Source organism: Amia ocellicauda, chromosome 2, assembly GCF_036373705.1.
Source record: "Amia ocellicauda isolate fAmiCal2 chromosome 2, fAmiCal2.hap1, whole genome shotgun sequence".
In the NCBI taxonomy this organism is placed as follows: Eukaryota; Metazoa; Chordata; class Actinopteri; order Amiiformes; family Amiidae; genus Amia; species Amia ocellicauda.
In genome coordinates, this window is record NC_089851.1 from 4,793,812 (window position 1) to 4,810,522 (window position 16,711).

The 16,711-nt window shown below is 42.3% G+C and overlaps 1 protein-coding gene across 1 annotated transcript in view; it reads right to left on the reverse strand.

Moving 5' to 3' along the window:
- Positions 1-2,715: 2,715 nt before the first annotated feature.
- The window catches only part of LOC136712261 (collagen alpha-1(XXI) chain), a 41,277-nt gene continuing 27,281 nt past the window's right edge, over positions 2,716-16,711 (reverse strand). Inside the window, exons 12-23 of the mRNA XM_066688717.1 lie at positions 15,832-15,885; positions 15,491-15,544; positions 14,529-14,600; positions 14,096-14,131; positions 13,525-13,569; positions 10,171-10,404; positions 7,821-7,853; positions 7,319-7,465; positions 7,186-7,240; positions 6,575-6,763; positions 6,382-6,459; positions 2,716-6,246 (exon numbers count right to left, since the gene is read on the reverse strand). Coding sequence (XP_066544814.1) covers positions 6,056-6,246; positions 6,382-6,459; positions 6,575-6,763; positions 7,186-7,240; positions 7,319-7,465; positions 7,821-7,853; positions 10,171-10,404; positions 13,525-13,569; positions 14,096-14,131; positions 14,529-14,600; positions 15,491-15,544; positions 15,832-15,885 — 1,188 coding nt within the window. The 3' untranslated portion in view covers positions 2,716-6,055. The remainder of the gene's footprint in view (positions 6,247-6,381; positions 6,460-6,574; positions 6,764-7,185; positions 7,241-7,318; positions 7,466-7,820; positions 7,854-10,170; positions 10,405-13,524; positions 13,570-14,095; positions 14,132-14,528; positions 14,601-15,490; positions 15,545-15,831; positions 15,886-16,711) is intronic.

Consider the following 16,711-nt stretch of genomic DNA (forward strand, 5'->3'; position numbering starts at 1 on the left):
CTTGTTCTTCAACTCCCTGTGTGAAGCGTCTCTTGTTTTCTGTATTAAATGCATTCAAGACAGAAAACAGGAGACACTTCTTCACACAGAGAGGCGTCACAATCTGAACAAACTCCCCAGCGATGTGGCTGAAGAGACAATTTGGGAACATTCAAAAACAGACTGGATAGGATCCTTGGATCACTTAGTTATTAATGGACACCAAACGAGCACGATGGGGTGAATGGCCTCCTCTCGATTGTAAACTCTTATGTTCTTATGTTTTTAATAGAGAGAGCAAACAAGAGCAAGAGAAACACTTATAGTTAAATGAAAGATCACATGCTTTAATTGTCTTGCAAAAAGACTTGATTTATTAATAAAACAGTCAGTGCAATGGTATTTTATATAAAAGAAAAAATATTGAAGCTTGTAAAAATGTCCCTTTGCCAATACAAAAAAGGTACTACTTGACAACATTCAAAAACATTTAAAAGACATAAAATGTGTTACATAAAATTACATTACAAATATAAATGAAGGAAATCCAAATACAATTGTAAGACTAACCCAAAAACTATTTTTAACTATTTTATATCGATTTGTTTTAAATATGGCGAAACAGAAACTAATACATTTGACTTGATTGAAATCATGCATTTCACATGGAATTACTTAATGTTTTAAAATATTTTATGCATTTACATGTGTCCTGCTAAAGCTGTCAAATAATGACTGAACTTTTGTACATACATTTTATTAATATACCATTATAAAATACGGAATTTCTAATCCCAAAAAGTTTATAATCCCAAAAAGTAAAACATTTCTCTAAATCGTATTTGTGTTCATGATTTAGCAGCTGGAATGAAAGGGTTGGGATGGTAAGGTATTGAAACGTCTAAAAACATTAATTATATTAAGGATTTCATCTGTCTCTATTACACTTATTTTGATTAATAAGTCTTGCTGCAAAAAAAAATGTAAACTAGGCTGTCACTTTGATGAAGTGAGATCGACATTAAATCAACTTTCAGCACGTCAGAAATAAGATGTGCATTTGTGCAAAACTGGTGTATGGCACTAGAGCAGCTATCAAAGTTAGAGATGCCAGGGACAGTTGTCTATACTTAACCACTACTGCAATTGACCAGTGCTGGGTCTTTATTGTAGCTTTGGAGTGATGTCAGGATCTACTATCTGCCACATCTGCAGTTATTTTTGCAAACCATCAGTGATGTGATTCTGCGCCAGACTGCCCGTTGTTAGAGCCAGAGCAGCAGTGCAGACATTAGTGTGCTTTTCTTGCACTTTCAGCCATGGAAGAGAACAGCTCTGCTCACTTCAGAGAGTCACAGAGCCGCCTGCAAAAATACTAATCGATCCATGAAAGTGCCCAACGACCACGGTTTCTTCAGAGAGATGCTTGTGTCGGTGTGAGGGCACAGAAAGGCAACAACTTTAATTTGAGATGGTCAAAGCATATTTTTTGGTTTTAAAAATACATACCTGATTTTAAAAGGCTAATGGCTTTTAGAAACCACAGTAATGGCTTGTTAAAACAATGTTAAATAGCACCAAAATAGCTATGGTTCAAGAACACATTTATTGTTCTACACAATATTATAGTATTTTTAACAATGTACAGATATACTGAATATTTTCATCGTATAAAATAAAACTCATCATCCAATGGGCATGAAACAATAGTCTTATTTAAGAAAAGCACACACACACACACACATATAAATGAGAGCTGGACAAATAACCTGAAGTGTTCGGGCACCGTGTATTACACAATTACAATTGTGATGCAATGACAGGAGTGTAGAAAATAAGATTACCATTAGTAATTAATGATTTGTAATGTGTACCAAATCCTGTTTTGGCAGCTAGGGTTTATATTATCCATTGTTAGCAGTGTTTCATTCATTTATTTATTTATTATATATATATATATATATATATATATACACACACACTCACCTAAAGGATTATTAGGAACACTGGGATTTTCACACACAACCATTTCTAGGGTTTACAAAGAATGGTGTGAAAAGGGAAAAACATCCAGTATGCGGCAGTCCTGTGGGCGAAAATGCCTTGTTGATGCTAGAGGTCAGAGGAGAATGGGCCGACTGATTCAAGCTGATAGAAGAGCAACTTTGACTGAAATAACCACTCGTTACAACCCAGGTATGCAGCAAAGCATTTGTGAAGCCACAACACGTACAACCTTGAGGCGGATGGGCTACAACAGCAGAAGACCCCACCGGGTACCACTCATCTCCACTACAAATAGGAAAAAGAGGCTACAATTTGCACAAGCTCACCAAAATTGGACAGTTGAAGACTGGAAAAATGTTGCCTGGTCTGATGAGTCTCGATTTCTGTTGAGACATTCAGATGGTAGAGTCAGAATTTGGCGTAAACAGAATGAGAACATGGATCTATCATGCCTTGTTACCACTGTGCAGGCTGGTGGTGGTGGTGTAATGGTGTGGGGGATGTTTTCTTGGCACACTTTAGGCCCCTTAGTGCCAATTGGGCATCATTTAAATGCCACGGCCTACCTGAGCATTGTTTCTGACCATGTCCATCCCTTTATGACCACCATGTACCCATCCTCTGATGGCTACTTCCAGCAGGATAATGCACCATGTCACAAAGGTCGAATCATTTCAAATTGGTTTCTTGAACATGACAATGAGTTCACTGTACTAAACTGGCCCCCACAGTCACCAGATCTCAACCCAATAGAGCATCTTTGGGATGTGGTGGAACGGGAGCTTCATGCCCTGGATGTGCATCCCACAAATCTCCATCAACTGCAAGATGCTATCCTATCAATATGGGCCAACATTTCTAAAGAATGCTTTCAGCACCTTGTTGAATCAATGCCACGTAGAATTAAGGCAGTTCTGAAGGTGAAAGGGGGTCAAACACAGTATTAGTATGGTGTTCCTAATAATCCTTTAGGTGAGTGTATGTATATATATATATATATATATATTATATGACCTGAAGTGATTGGCCAGTGCCTGAATAAAAGCAGGAAGCAGAGCACATCTTGGTTGTTGGGGTGAGGGTGAGGGTGACCTAAGTGAATTTCCACTTTCTGGGAAGAGGCAGACGACCGCAAGGGGTGCGCTGCGCCAGGGACAAGACTGCTGGTAACTGACTTTTGCTTATGCACTGGGACTTCGATTTTGATGTCGATTTGTCTAGTTGTGATCATAGTCTGTTTGTAGGAGTTTTTTTTTCTGTAGGGATGGAATAGTTTAACCCCTGCACTGCACGTAATAAATAATTGTTTTGCCCCATTTTCAGGCCTCTATGTATCGGTTTCCCTAAGAGCCCAGCGCTGTGGAAGCCCCGCATGGTATTTCGATATATTCCTGACTAAAACTTTGGATCTGATTGCCATACTTTGCAGTTTCTCTCAATACATCTTACCTACAAATCTCCAACATCGGATTTTCTGTTTCCTTTAAATCCTTTCATTAAATGTTAATGCTTTTGCTCTTCCCTTTCGATATGCTACATTGTACTGGGGATGAAGGCTCCTGCTTGGCATACCTAATTACAGAGTAGCGAGGCAGGCTGGAAAAAGTTTCTTCGCTACGTAGTGTAGTATATAAAAGTTTAGAACAGTTATTTGCTTGCTGATTTTTAAGCCTGTTAATAGGAAAATTAATATAATTCACAAAGGAACATATATTGTAAGGATTAATACATCAATCGATAATTTTAAGAAATGCCTTTTAAAAATAAATAAATGAACAAAATGCCATAACATGAGCTGCCAAACAGTTAAAAATCAACTGTGTTAACCAGGGCTCCTGTAACAAGTGAAAATATTAAAGTCATTATAGTTCTACGAATTTGGATGGTGTTTAAGGCAGGTACATCAAAGCACAGCAATTCAATTAGTACTATTCCAGTGAAGAACTGACTCAAGTGAACTGCTAACAGAAGGCCGTCTGACCCACTCAACACTTTTGAGCCAAAGCTCATCAGCCTTTGTAGATGAAGTGCATTTGCTGAATATTCCTCCATTAGATTAAAATAGGATGACTTCTTAAAACATCGCACTACAGTATGATGCATTATGTTAACAAATCTAGGTAGTTTTTCTATTTATCCCTCTATGTGACTTGTAATATTTCAAATATACTGTCTCAATTTCCCTTCAGGGTAAAGAGCGCCCATCTAGCAAATTATCAGGGCACTTGATTAGAATAGTGAGTATTTAAGAGCATATACAGTCCCTATAGGAAGTATTCATGCCCCTAGGGCTTTGTTTTCCATTTGATTGTGTTACAACCATATAAATGGGATTTGTTTCTTCTGATCTACACAACCTACTACACACTTGCAATGTGGGGATAAATGAGTGAAAAACCAAACCAATTCAAAATAAAAACCTGAAAAGTGTTCAGTCCCTTTGCTATGACACTCCTAAATATGCTCAGGTGCAACCAATCGCCTTCAGAATTCACACGAATTGTTCAGTGGAGTCCATCTGTGTCCAATGACATCAAAAATAATGGTGGTTGACATGATTTCAGATTAAATACACCTGTCTCTGTAAGGTCCCACAGGTGGGTAGTGTATTCAAAGCAAAGATACGACCATGAAGTCCAAGGAGCTTTCAAAACAACTCTGGGATAAAGTTGTGGAAGGTCACGGATCAGGGGAGGGGTATCAAAAGATTTCAAAGGCATTGAATATCCCTTGGAGCACAGTCAAGTCGATCATTAAGAAGTGGAAGGTATACGACACCACCCAGAATCTGCTTCAAGAAGGCTGACCTCCCAAATTTAGCGGCAGGGTAAGAAGGGCATTGAGCATTGGTCAGAGAAGCAACCAAGAGGCCAAAGACAACTGGCTGAGATGAGAGAAACTGTCCATGTGTCATCAATAGCAGACGTTCTCCCCATATCTGGCCTGTATGGCAAGAAGGAAGCCATTTCAAAAACAAAAAATTCAATTGGAATTTGCAGATAGACATGTGAGAAACTCTGAAAAGATGTTACAAAGATTATGTGGTCCAATGATACAAACATTTTACTATTTGGTCTAAAAGCAAAGCGTTACGTCTGGGGCAAACCCAACACAGCACATCACCCAGGTTACACCGTCCCTACCGAATGAGACGGGGATACTTTGCTTTGGTCATTTCTGTGCATCTATAAAGCAACAAGTTTAGACATGTTAAAGAAGTCACTACATGTCTTCAGAAGTGTAATAAACAATCTGAGCTATACTCATCAATATAAAGTTTTGACAAAAGCATTATGGGTGAACTTAAGCTTTCTGAATACTGAACCAAATGCCACCATATAACATGTCAAATTTTAGGCACAAGAACAAAGTACAGCTCCTTTCCTGAGATTGAAATACACCAAACAACAGTCTTAATGCATATTAACGTATTAGTAGTGAGATGCAAAATCAAACTATTGTAGAATACTAAAAGCATGGTTCCATTGGGAAGTTTTAAATACAAATAAGAGGTTTTCTTCTGTAAGGAGTACTGTCAATTAAATCCTAAGATGTATGTCGACTTAATAAATTGTGGCTCAATTAATGAGAAGATAAACATGTTTTTGAAGCAGATAGTTGGAAATATTAGGATAACTTGTGTTTCTTCTGCTTTCAATTAAATGGATAATATAATATAATATAAATATATAAAAATGAGGTCAAATACAGTAGAATTCTAATGAAAAACAAATGTCCTCTTAAATCTCAGTATGATAAGTATTTTATGATAAGTACAATGGGGATGATGTTGTACACAGAACTCCTTAAGTCCTTGGGTAAAACATGGAGGTAGCATAACTAAGGCGGTGCACCATGAAGATCCATATATTGAATACTATGCAAGCTATCCATTTGGTCACTGGGTAACTACAAACAATTTACATTGTGTGGTTCATTTTATTTGCATCTAGCCCTTAAACCGATTAGAGATATTGATTGCAGCTTTGCTAGTGCACTAAACACTGTTTTATTGTTGTTTTATACCAGGCCAAGTTTCTGTGGATATTCCCCCTTTGAGGAAGACGCTCTAGAAGTTGGGTCCTTTGCTGAAGCGGTTCTGTCTGAGCTCGAAGGTGTTGTAGCAGAGCGTCATGTCACAGACGCCGGGGTGTCCGGGTGGGCCCCGTTTCCCAGGGATGCCAGCTGCCCCAGCTTTGCCTTGATCGCCGGGGGGCCCAGGGAGACCCTCACCGTCCCTACCTTGCGTCCCGTGGGGCCCTGCCACCATTAACCAAACACAAATACCCAGTTAACTGAAATGGTGCATCAGAATAATCAACATTCCCTAAAATGAAACCCATAATGGTATGTTGACACACATATTGGCTAAAATAAAATCTATGGAGATATTACCTGGTGAACCAGTTGGCCCGGGCAATCCAGTGTGTCCTTCTCCTTTCGAGCCTTTGTCGCCTCTTGGCCCAGTGTCACCTGTAGGTCACAACAAATTGAACACTTATGATTTATGAGTGGGAGAAACCATCAAGTCTTCCCCCCCCCCACAAATATATCAAAATAGATCAATCTGTTTGTTCCAGCTAGTTACCTTTAATTCCTTGAGATCCCTGCAGCCCAGGTGGCCCTGGATATCCTTGCCTTCCCACCCTGCCAGGGTATCCAGGGGGGCCGCTGGGGCCCTGAGGACCTGGGGGCCCTGGGACACCTGGTGAGCCCTGCTTTGTTTCACAAGGTTGGCAATTTGGCATCATCGTCTGTAGAAACTGAGGCAACTGATCTAGGAAACGCAACAAACAATTTACGTGGACCAATTTCCTCCTCTCTCATTACCTGAACGTAGGACTACTACATTCACATGGGAATGGGGACTGAAGCACAGTGAATGTCCCTATTGTAACTCTATGGTAAAAAGTCCCCAAGAAGTGAGTTTTTCCTTTCATCTCTTACCAGGTAGCTGGACTGATAAAGTTACTGTGGAGGACTTATGTTAACTTATGCTAAATTATTAGTTTTCCTCTTTCATCTTCACAGCTACATTGTTTCATGATTGCCTCCAGCCAGGATTAAACCAAAACACGTAATATTTGAATAAAGGGATTAATTAAGGGTTTATACGATACACGAGTCATCTAATGGTGGCACCATGAACCTCCAGAGTTTCTATTTTCATTCTTCATAAGCAGTAGGAAAGGTACTTACTCCGAAGAACATTTGTACACAGCTTTATCAGGTGCTCATCTGTGGGGGGCTTTCCCTGAAACAAAAATAAATCTTGTTGAATGTATGAAATGGCTTTCGCAGTGACTGTCTGAGAGGAAGGCTGCTTACTTACAGGCTTCCCTGGATAGCCAGGCACTCCTGGCTGCCCCGGTAACCCATCCCCGCCTGAAGGTCCACGGGGCCCAACAGCGCCGACGGGCCCAACGTCTCCCTTTTTCCCATCAGGCCCTCGGATTCCCAAATCTCCAACTGTGCCTTTCTGGGAGTGGAAAAAGTAAACTGGCTGGAGTCACATTCCGGTTGATATTACATAACAGTCATGTTTCACCTCTCCATACTGCTAAACATTTGTAAATCTGAAAACGATTCTGTACTTGAATAACAATTAAGTTCGAACCAGTAGACGTTGTCAAACGGTTGAATCACAAGAAATATATAATCATTTTCATATTTCATGTTTTATATTTCTGTTTTAAGCTCAGTACTTTTACACCTTCCTCATACCGAGTGGATTTGATTTTGGTTTCTGTAAGTCATGCACTAGAAGATGCAGGGATTTACAGGCCTGAGGAAAAATGATGTAAAATGCATTAAATCAATCTCATTAAACTTACCTCTCCCTTGCTTCCTTTGAGCCCAGCATCACCCTGTGGAAAGATTGTATTCTTTTATATAAAGATCTATGTAAGTTTTATGAACTGGTATCTATTTCATGTCTATTCAAATTTATACTCAAGAATCTCCTTTAACACAGCAGTATTTTTACTTTTAAGAGTAAGTCAAACACGCCAATGTGCAAACCATGGCAAATAGGTCTGAACATACAATATATTATCCATACGGAAAATGCTACTGCTACTGGTATAGAAATATGGAATTCTGTTCATTTTCACAACAACTCAAGAGGAAACTTTAGGTCAACCTTTCAAGTTATTTAAAATGATAGGTTGCGTATGCAACCCCGGTTATCTGAAAAAGGAAGCACTGCCCAAGGGCGACAGAATACTGTATAACAAAACCGTTGCAAGGGAGGAGGCAGCAAGCTGATAAGGGAGCCTGCCTTGAGGTTGTGCAGCTAGGAGCGAGGCCTAATCTACTTGCACAATATATGGTGCAGGCAATCAAGCAACTTGTGCGGCCTCCGCGCATTATCATGGCAGTGGACCCTTGATCCAATAGGAACGGGACCACAGGCCCATTGAAACACAACATAATACACAGTCGGCTAGTCACCAGAGTAGCCAAACTGAACACAACAGTATATACAGTGTGGCAGCAGGAAGTTCACGTTGCCTCTGCGTAGCACAGGAGCATCCTCACTCAACTGACCAGTACAGAGCGGAGAGCTCTATATACACCACGGGGTGCAGGAGCCAGCTCTTGCACCATACGCGGAACATCGGAGCGGTGGCCGCTAGCTCCACCAGCACAGCTAGGAGCGAGGCCGCGCCGGCTCTATAATGTCATCACAAATTAACTATATATATTGCGGGGCGCAGGAAACTTTTAATGCGTTCTCCGCACAATCACAGGAACGGTGGCCACCAGCTCTACTAGCATAGCTAGGAGCAAGGCCACACCAGCTTGACTGTGTTGTGGCAAACAAACTATATACATTACAGGGTGCAGGAGCAGACTCATGCGCCACACGTGGAACACAGGAGCAGTTGACACCTGCCGAATAGCGCAGCTAGTGCAGGGCAACTACAGCTCTTACCATGTGAATAAATGAACTATGTACACAGTGGGGCACTGGAGAAGCTCAAGTGCCCTCGGCTGGAGGACAACAGCAGCAGTCCCCTGCTCCATGGCGTACACAGCCAGAGCGGGCCACAGACCTGCTGACCAAGGAACTATATACACAGAGAGGCAGCAAGAACAGCTTGAGCTCCATCAGCTGGGAACGGCAGCAGTGATGCTGCAGTCTACTAGTCAAGGATGGAGCCACAGACCTGCTGTTTACACAATATATACACATAATGCATGCGTCTGTCCTGTACATCACTATCAGCAGAAATGTCGCTCACTCTCGCCTGATCTTCTCCAGACCACCAGGAGAAGGGGGAATGGTGGGAATGCGCGGCCACGTGTGAGCTAGCGTGGCAATCCCCAGGGTTCCTGAGTGGTCCCGGACGGAGAACCATAGTGGGCAGTGTGTGGACTCTGCTGAAGCAAAGAGATCCACTTCCGCTCTGCCGAACCGGCTCTACAGTTGTTGGATCACCAGTGGGTGGAGGCACCATTCCAAAACCTGGGAGCCTCCCTGAGAGAGGAGGTCCGCCGCCGTGTTGGACAGGCTGGGGAGGTGAACTGCTCTGATGGAGCGGAGCCGTGGCTACGTTGTCCGTCCGAACCAGCACGTCTGTCCTGTGGGACTGGCAGGAAATGACCTGTAACTTCAGGAGGTTGATATGTAGGGCCCGCGTGGGCACCGTCCATTTGCCTCAGACTCCACTTCCGTCGCAGACTGCTCCCATCTGTTGTCTTGACCACTCGGTGATAGACTGGCCCCAGGGGCACACCAAGGGTCAAATTGTGAGGGCTCCACCACCAAAGGAGCGCCTGCCAGCACGCTGGAGTGACTGTGACTGTGTGTGCGGTCACGGCAAGGATGCATCCAGAGAGACCTGAACCACCACTGCAGCGGCCTCAATTGGAGGAGGCTGAGGGGGAGGGTCTGTGATGCAGCTGCTAGAAGGCCCAGTCAGAAGAGGGAGAGACACGTGCGTATGGAGGTAACTCTCTGGCACCAATGTGGAGAGCATGGCAACGGAATCAAGATGCAATCCAAGGAACTGTGCCTGCTGAGTTGGCGTCAGGCAGCTCTTCTCTCGATTGACCCAGAGGCCCAATTCAGAGGTGGCCTAAAATCAGGTTTGTGCATTTCTGAACCTGTTCCCTCGAGTGAGAACAAATCAGCCAGTCATCTGGCAACGCAAGGGGGCTAGCACAACATCCATGCACTTGGAGAACAGCAAACTCGAACACTCGGCTCTCGAAGGAGAAGCGGAAAAACTTCCTGTGCGCCTGTGCAATGGGGATGTGAAAGAAGGCATCTTTCAGATCCACCGTGGTGAACCAGTCACCAGGCTTGATGGCCTGGGACAAGGTTTGCTGGTTGAGCATCTTGAAACGCAGCACCTTGAGGTGGTGGTTCAGGCACCTCAGATCCAAGATGTGGCGGAAAGCGCCATCTTTCTTGGGCACAAGGAAGTATGGGGAATAAAATCCCAAATAAAATTCCCTCGGGAACTACACTGATCACTCGCTTCTCCAGGAGAGCGGCGATTTCGATGCGAAGCGCCGCACACTGCAACGGGTCCCTCACTTGCATCAACACCACGCCTCAGAAGGGGGATGGGCATCTCTGAAACTATAGGGAGTAGTCAACGGATATAATTTGGAGCACCCAGGAGTCCTGGGTGTGGAGTCGCCAATTGGAAAGTTGCTGGTGAATGTAAGGGTGGGCCAGAGGCTACTGGAAAGCCTCAGGTTTGCGGTGCAGGAGGGGGAGGGGGCAGAGGTGCACCAGCTGTCCTCCTGGCACGCGCATCCCGGGCTGCAGGGGGCCAGGGAGACTAGCCAGGCACCAGGCTGCCAGGGGGGATGCCCGTGCCAGGGCGGGGGCTGTTGCCGGGTGGTCCCAAGTCCCTGAGTTCGTCCAGGAGGTCCGGAAGCAGCAGAAGAGCCTGTGTGGGAGGCTGCAACCGGGGCCCCCTTTCGAATCTCGAGTGCGGCGGGGCAGGATCGGAGGGCCAGGGGAGCTGGAGAGACTCCACGGCCTATTGAATCATGGCCCAAAAGTCCCGGTCCTGTCCCGTGGGAGCAGGAGGAGTGTCCTCGCTCAACGGAGGGGGGTGCCGAGACAAGCTCCTCCTCCACGAGTTCCACCTCCAGCTCTGAGAGACAGGCGGTCCTCCTCCCAGGTCGCTTGTCTGCTGTCTGCAGGGGATGGAGCAGACAGACTTCACTATGACTCCAGCGGCGCGGTGTGGGCCGGCGGTAGAGCGTCATGGTGTGGAGGGGCTGGGACCTGTTGTGCTGCTGCCTGCGCGGTCAGGAGAGCGCAGATTTGGTCCATCTTGCTGTTCAAAGCAACAATGGCCTCATCACGCTGCCTGTCCACACAGCCGGACCTCCGGTATTTGTACTTTGTTCCTGTACTTAAGTACGTTTTTCGAGGATCTGTACTCTACTTTTATCTAGTATTTTTATTTGTACCTACATTTACTCCACTACAATTATGAACAACATAATGTAGTTTGAACTCCACTACATTTCCCACAGACCGCGTTACTTGTACTATAATTGGAGAGAGGAATTCTTTATATCTACGTGGAATAAACATGTTTCAGGTTGTCCGGATACTTCTGACCAATCATACTGTAGCATAATCAGCAGCGCTGTAGTGAGCCAATCAGTGAGCCGGATATGCGGCACAAGCCCCTCCCTCTCTCTGCATTAGGCGCGTTAATCACTCTTTCTTTCTCTTGATCAAAGATGGACATGAACCCACAATGAGCGCTGAGCAATACAAGGCTTTTGCTTTCAGAGAGCAGGGTCTGTATTTACTGAAGGTCCCAGCAGAGTGAGTTTTTGTTGTTCTGTAATAAAATGCATCATCAACAAAGGCTGTTTTTGAGCACTCAAAGGCTGTTTTGGGGGTTTGAAAGAGATTAGCCTACACTCTCGCTAATTTGGTTCATGTCTTGGAACTTAACAGTCTGATAAAATGAGTCGGAATCGCTTTCGTCTGCAGAGCTCGTCCCACTTCACTGATGAATATTTCCAGCTGGCACTGTTACTAGAAAGTCTGTTATTTTTATTACTGTTATTTTTAAAGTCTGTTGGTGCTTCACACTGGTCGCCAGTGAAAATTGTATATCTGCCTTTATTTAAATAGTAGTTTCCACACTGCTTTATGATAATGTAAATAAATAATATGCATAATACATTTAAATTTTGTTTTACATATTAACTTTTTGATGTAAATAATGCAATTGTATGAGAAAAGGTCCCGAACTCATGTCCATGGGGATGTTTACACTTTATATAAAACAAATGTTTTTAAGATGGCGTGCGTAAGGACAACATCAATTTATATATTTAGTAACATCCTGGGGAGTTTCGCAATTCAAACCCGGTCTTCTGCGCCACAGTGCAGTAAGAAACATAAGAAATATAAGAAAGTGTCCAATCGAGAGGAGGCCATTCGCCCCATCATGCTCGTTTGGTGTCCATTAATAACTAAGTGATCAAGGATCCTATCCAGTCTGTTTTTGAATGTTCCCAAATTGTCTCTTCAGCCACATCGCTGGGGAGTTTGTTCAGATTGTGACGCCTCTGTGTGAAGACGTGTCTCCTGTTTTCTGTCTTGAAAGTAGATTACAGTATAACAAATGCAAATACTAATAGGGTACATATTTGACATTTTATTTAGTTTTTTCTGTTATTCAACTCCTTGTGCAACGTGTGTATGTGCGTGTGTGAACAGTGATTTGCAGTAACAAAACTGAAAGTAGGGTAAATAATGTAGATAAATCTGATTTGTCAAGACATCGGTGTTCATCTCCCAGTGTTACCCTTTAATACTGAATACAAAATAAAATTAATTTCAAGATCTGTAGCCTTTATTTTTATTGCATGTGGTTTTCTTCAAGATAAAACTGAAGAAAAGTAAAAATTCCTTGATTTATGGAAATTAAAATGTTGGATTAAAACATCAAATTAAATCTCATGTGCCCCCTTTAGAAGGCTCACACACAAACACATGAACATTCACTTTATTACTAAAATCACAATATTTACTTTTACTGTTTGAATGGGAGACTTTTTACTTTTATTGGAGTATGTTTTTGACAGAGTATTTTTACTTTTACTCAAGTATAACTTCCAAGCCCGCTGGTTTGCACCAGGGGGCACACAACAACTGGGACGCAGTCGCAACAAGTGGAGCACCTAGCAGGACTGGCTGCTGTAAGGTCGTCTCCACCTGGCAATGCTCGTGGACACGGGGGCACTGCAACACCGAACCACACGCAGCCTTGCTGTTGTTGCCGGACAAACGCTGTGTATCCAGACACCAGGCGCAGGCGCCAATGGCAGGTTTGATAGAGTGGCGTTTCGATCGGATTCCTACAGAAGTGTGCAGAAACCCCTCCCCCTTGGGCAGTGCTTCCATGAATTTTGTGTTGGTTCAACAGTCTTAAGATGTCCCATGCATTCAACAACACTTGTGTGAGTCTTATTCACGCCTTCTTATTCTTTAGTCATAATAAAAGATTTTACAGACTCTAAAAAGTATATATGGGGGCTTACTTGTATCCCAGGAGCCCCAGGGATTCCCATTGAGCCTTGATCACCCTAAAACGATAAGCCAATTTAATACAGAATGTAAGGTAAAGCAAACAGTATTATTTTCTCTTTCCTTTCCATAACACAACGTTTATTCACATGGTATTACTGTGATCTGCTAGATTCAGACAGCAGTATGGCAACTGTGCAACTATGTCTAACAGTTTTGTCCACTCTGTGAAGCTGATGTTCTTATAACAAAGGCAAATAATAAAGTTTCGCAAATTCATGCAGCTGGATGTCCTTTGTGGTTTCCTGGCTGTTACACAACAGGCTTTAGGTATAACACTAAATCTGTGCATCCTCCTAAATAGCTTGAAATGAAAAAAAAAAAAAAAGTGCATGCTTTAAAATTGATTGTACGCCACAGTAAACAATTGCACTAACCACAGGGGACTGAGCTCAGGTACCACTATAACTTTCAGAACCATTTTACATTAAAAAAATCACCATAAAAATTTCAATAAATAAGAGCATTGAATTCTGATGAGAGTATTTGTATATTCCTAATGTTCCTGAACAGACTATACAACACCTGTTTTCCTTTTTCACCGGGTTCACCAGTGTCCCCCTGGAAAATAATATGATGGAAGGTTATAGAACGAAATATACATAATTGAACCCAAATCATTTGGATGAAAGTGTAAGCATATGAGGCACAACATGTATAACCATTTAAAAACATTTACTGAAAAAAAATAACCACAAGATGTTTCCAGAAACTAAGATTGGCAACCATGATTTAAATTAATTACATCCCTGTATAGATCATTTAAATGTAAGACCCAGAAGCACAGCTAGAATTATTTCCAAGGACAGGCAAAATAAATACAATAAAAGAAAACAAACTGTACCAAAAATCCCTAAAGTGTTACTTCCTTTTTACATAAAATTGCAACATATGCTTCATTTCAATACAGATCCAGATAGGCAGCAGTGTGTGATAGAAACACTCGGATAATCTTTACCTTGTGGCCTTTTAATCCACGATTCCCCATCGGGCCAGGCAGCCCCTGAATCCCCTGCTCTCCTTGCATTCCCTTAAAATAAATAAGTAAGCAGTATATAAATGTATGTTCAGAACTAAAAAGATGCTGTGGCTGTGAGTTTTTCCTTCAATAACACTTTCAAACCCATTTACTACATCTTCATGTATTGGTCAAGTCCATGTTGAAAACAAACAGAATAGGTTAAATTACCTGATTCTGGAAATTAAACAAGTCTTCTTATCAAATGTCCAGGACTAACGTTTGTGTGTAGAGGTGATAGAAATTATAAAGCTTTAGAATAGTCTGTTCAGTAATTTTCAATCACATGAAGGCCAATCTGACATACACAGACATGGTAAGAATTCATAGATCTAGAATAGTTTAGAGCCTTTTAATACTTCAAGGTTTTTACTTATACTGTAGCAAAATTGTGTAGGAAGTGTCACACTAAAATGTTGCAACAGAAAATCCACTTACACAGTTTCAAAGCACCACAACCATGTATCATGACGCATAGATGTAATCTTGGTCTGAGAAGAGTTCAATTTTGGGCCAGAGCAAAATTTGCACTATTTAACAAAATCAATGTGGTTTGTTCAAACTGAAACAGATTTTTACTATAGAAAAAACAACCATAACATTCAAGTATCAGAAAATGCCTTGATTGTGCTGTAGTGAGTAACTCTGTGAAGGTTGCTTTCTATTTCTGTGTTTTATTTGGTATTCTACCAGAGCTGCACAGTCCACAGGCCTCCGATTGCAACAGCACACCCTGTAGTTATTTGGTACTCTATAAAATTGTGTATTGGGGTGTGGTACTTTCAATGCCACATGTGTGGGGGTGTGTGTATGTATATGCGTCTCTTTAAATCAGCAGTAGAAGGGATCGTTAGTGAGTCTCACACCTTGTCCACCGACATACATTTTAACTGAATACTTACTTTCTGTCCTGGAAGCCCAGGAACCCCCGCTATCCCGCGCTCCCCAGGAACTCCCTGCACACAAACACAGAGCACAGCGGGCCTCTGAGAGGGCAAACTTCTCCACCCAAGGATGCCAACACTCGGGCCTCTAAACACATCAGATGTCACCAACAAGCCCCCCTACACCTTTTTGTGGTAGCCTAATGTTTCTTGAGATACACAATTTTCAAAAAGATGAGAGTTTTATCTTTAAACAAAGAAGAAGCATCACTAGGAACAGGTCCCGTAGTTTTCATCAGAGGAAAGATCCACGTGTCTAAAATGGAAAAGCCATTAAAATAGTATTAATGTTGCCATACCTTCGGGCCCTCGAGTCCTTCGATGCCAGGTGGGCCGACGGGGCCTTGATTGCCCTGTACAGAAAAGAGACGGAGGTCTGTTATATACATACATTAACGATCAGTTGCCAATGATTGTGAAATTGTGCAATAATAGTTTGATTGAAATTCTATACAATTATTTCATATATACTTAGCAAGGATCATTCTCCTTTACGATGATATACTTTATTTGTACTGAATGTATTGTAACAATGCTTGTTTTTAGCTTTTCTGAGACACTATAAGGCCTTCACATCTTTGCTGGAAGAGCTGCAGTGTCTTACATGTCCAGCAGAAGGCAGCAATCCAACACTTTTAATCAATCTTTGGTTAAACCGAGCCATATGCGGCAACAGATGTACATAATAGGACACGTCTCAGCTGTGAAGGCTCATAAAACCCAGAATCGCTAAATAAAGGCCTTCAGCCCAAGCGGTGATCACAGACTGTACGGAGCAAGGCAGAATACGCGGTCAACTAAGCCATGATTCATGTACTGCACCATGTGTTTGATAGTAGAGTATATTTTCATAAAGATTAGGCACAAATGCAAATGTATTGTGAAAATAAACCTAAATCCCCAGTGAAGGGAATCAGATTTGTCATTGCTAGAAACCAAAATGCTCTATAAATATATCTGCTCTATAGGTGACTGAACTCTCCAAAAAGAACATATATATAATAACCATTATATGGAAAGAGCTCATTATGGCACAATTGATTAATATGCTTTTAGATGGATGTTTATTTCTTGTCATAGACTCTTTTGTGCATGATGGTCTTTTTTGACACGTACAAATGAAGAGAGCCTTAAGTCTGATGAATGTCAGTTGTGCCAGAAGAAATCCAAACTTGGAAT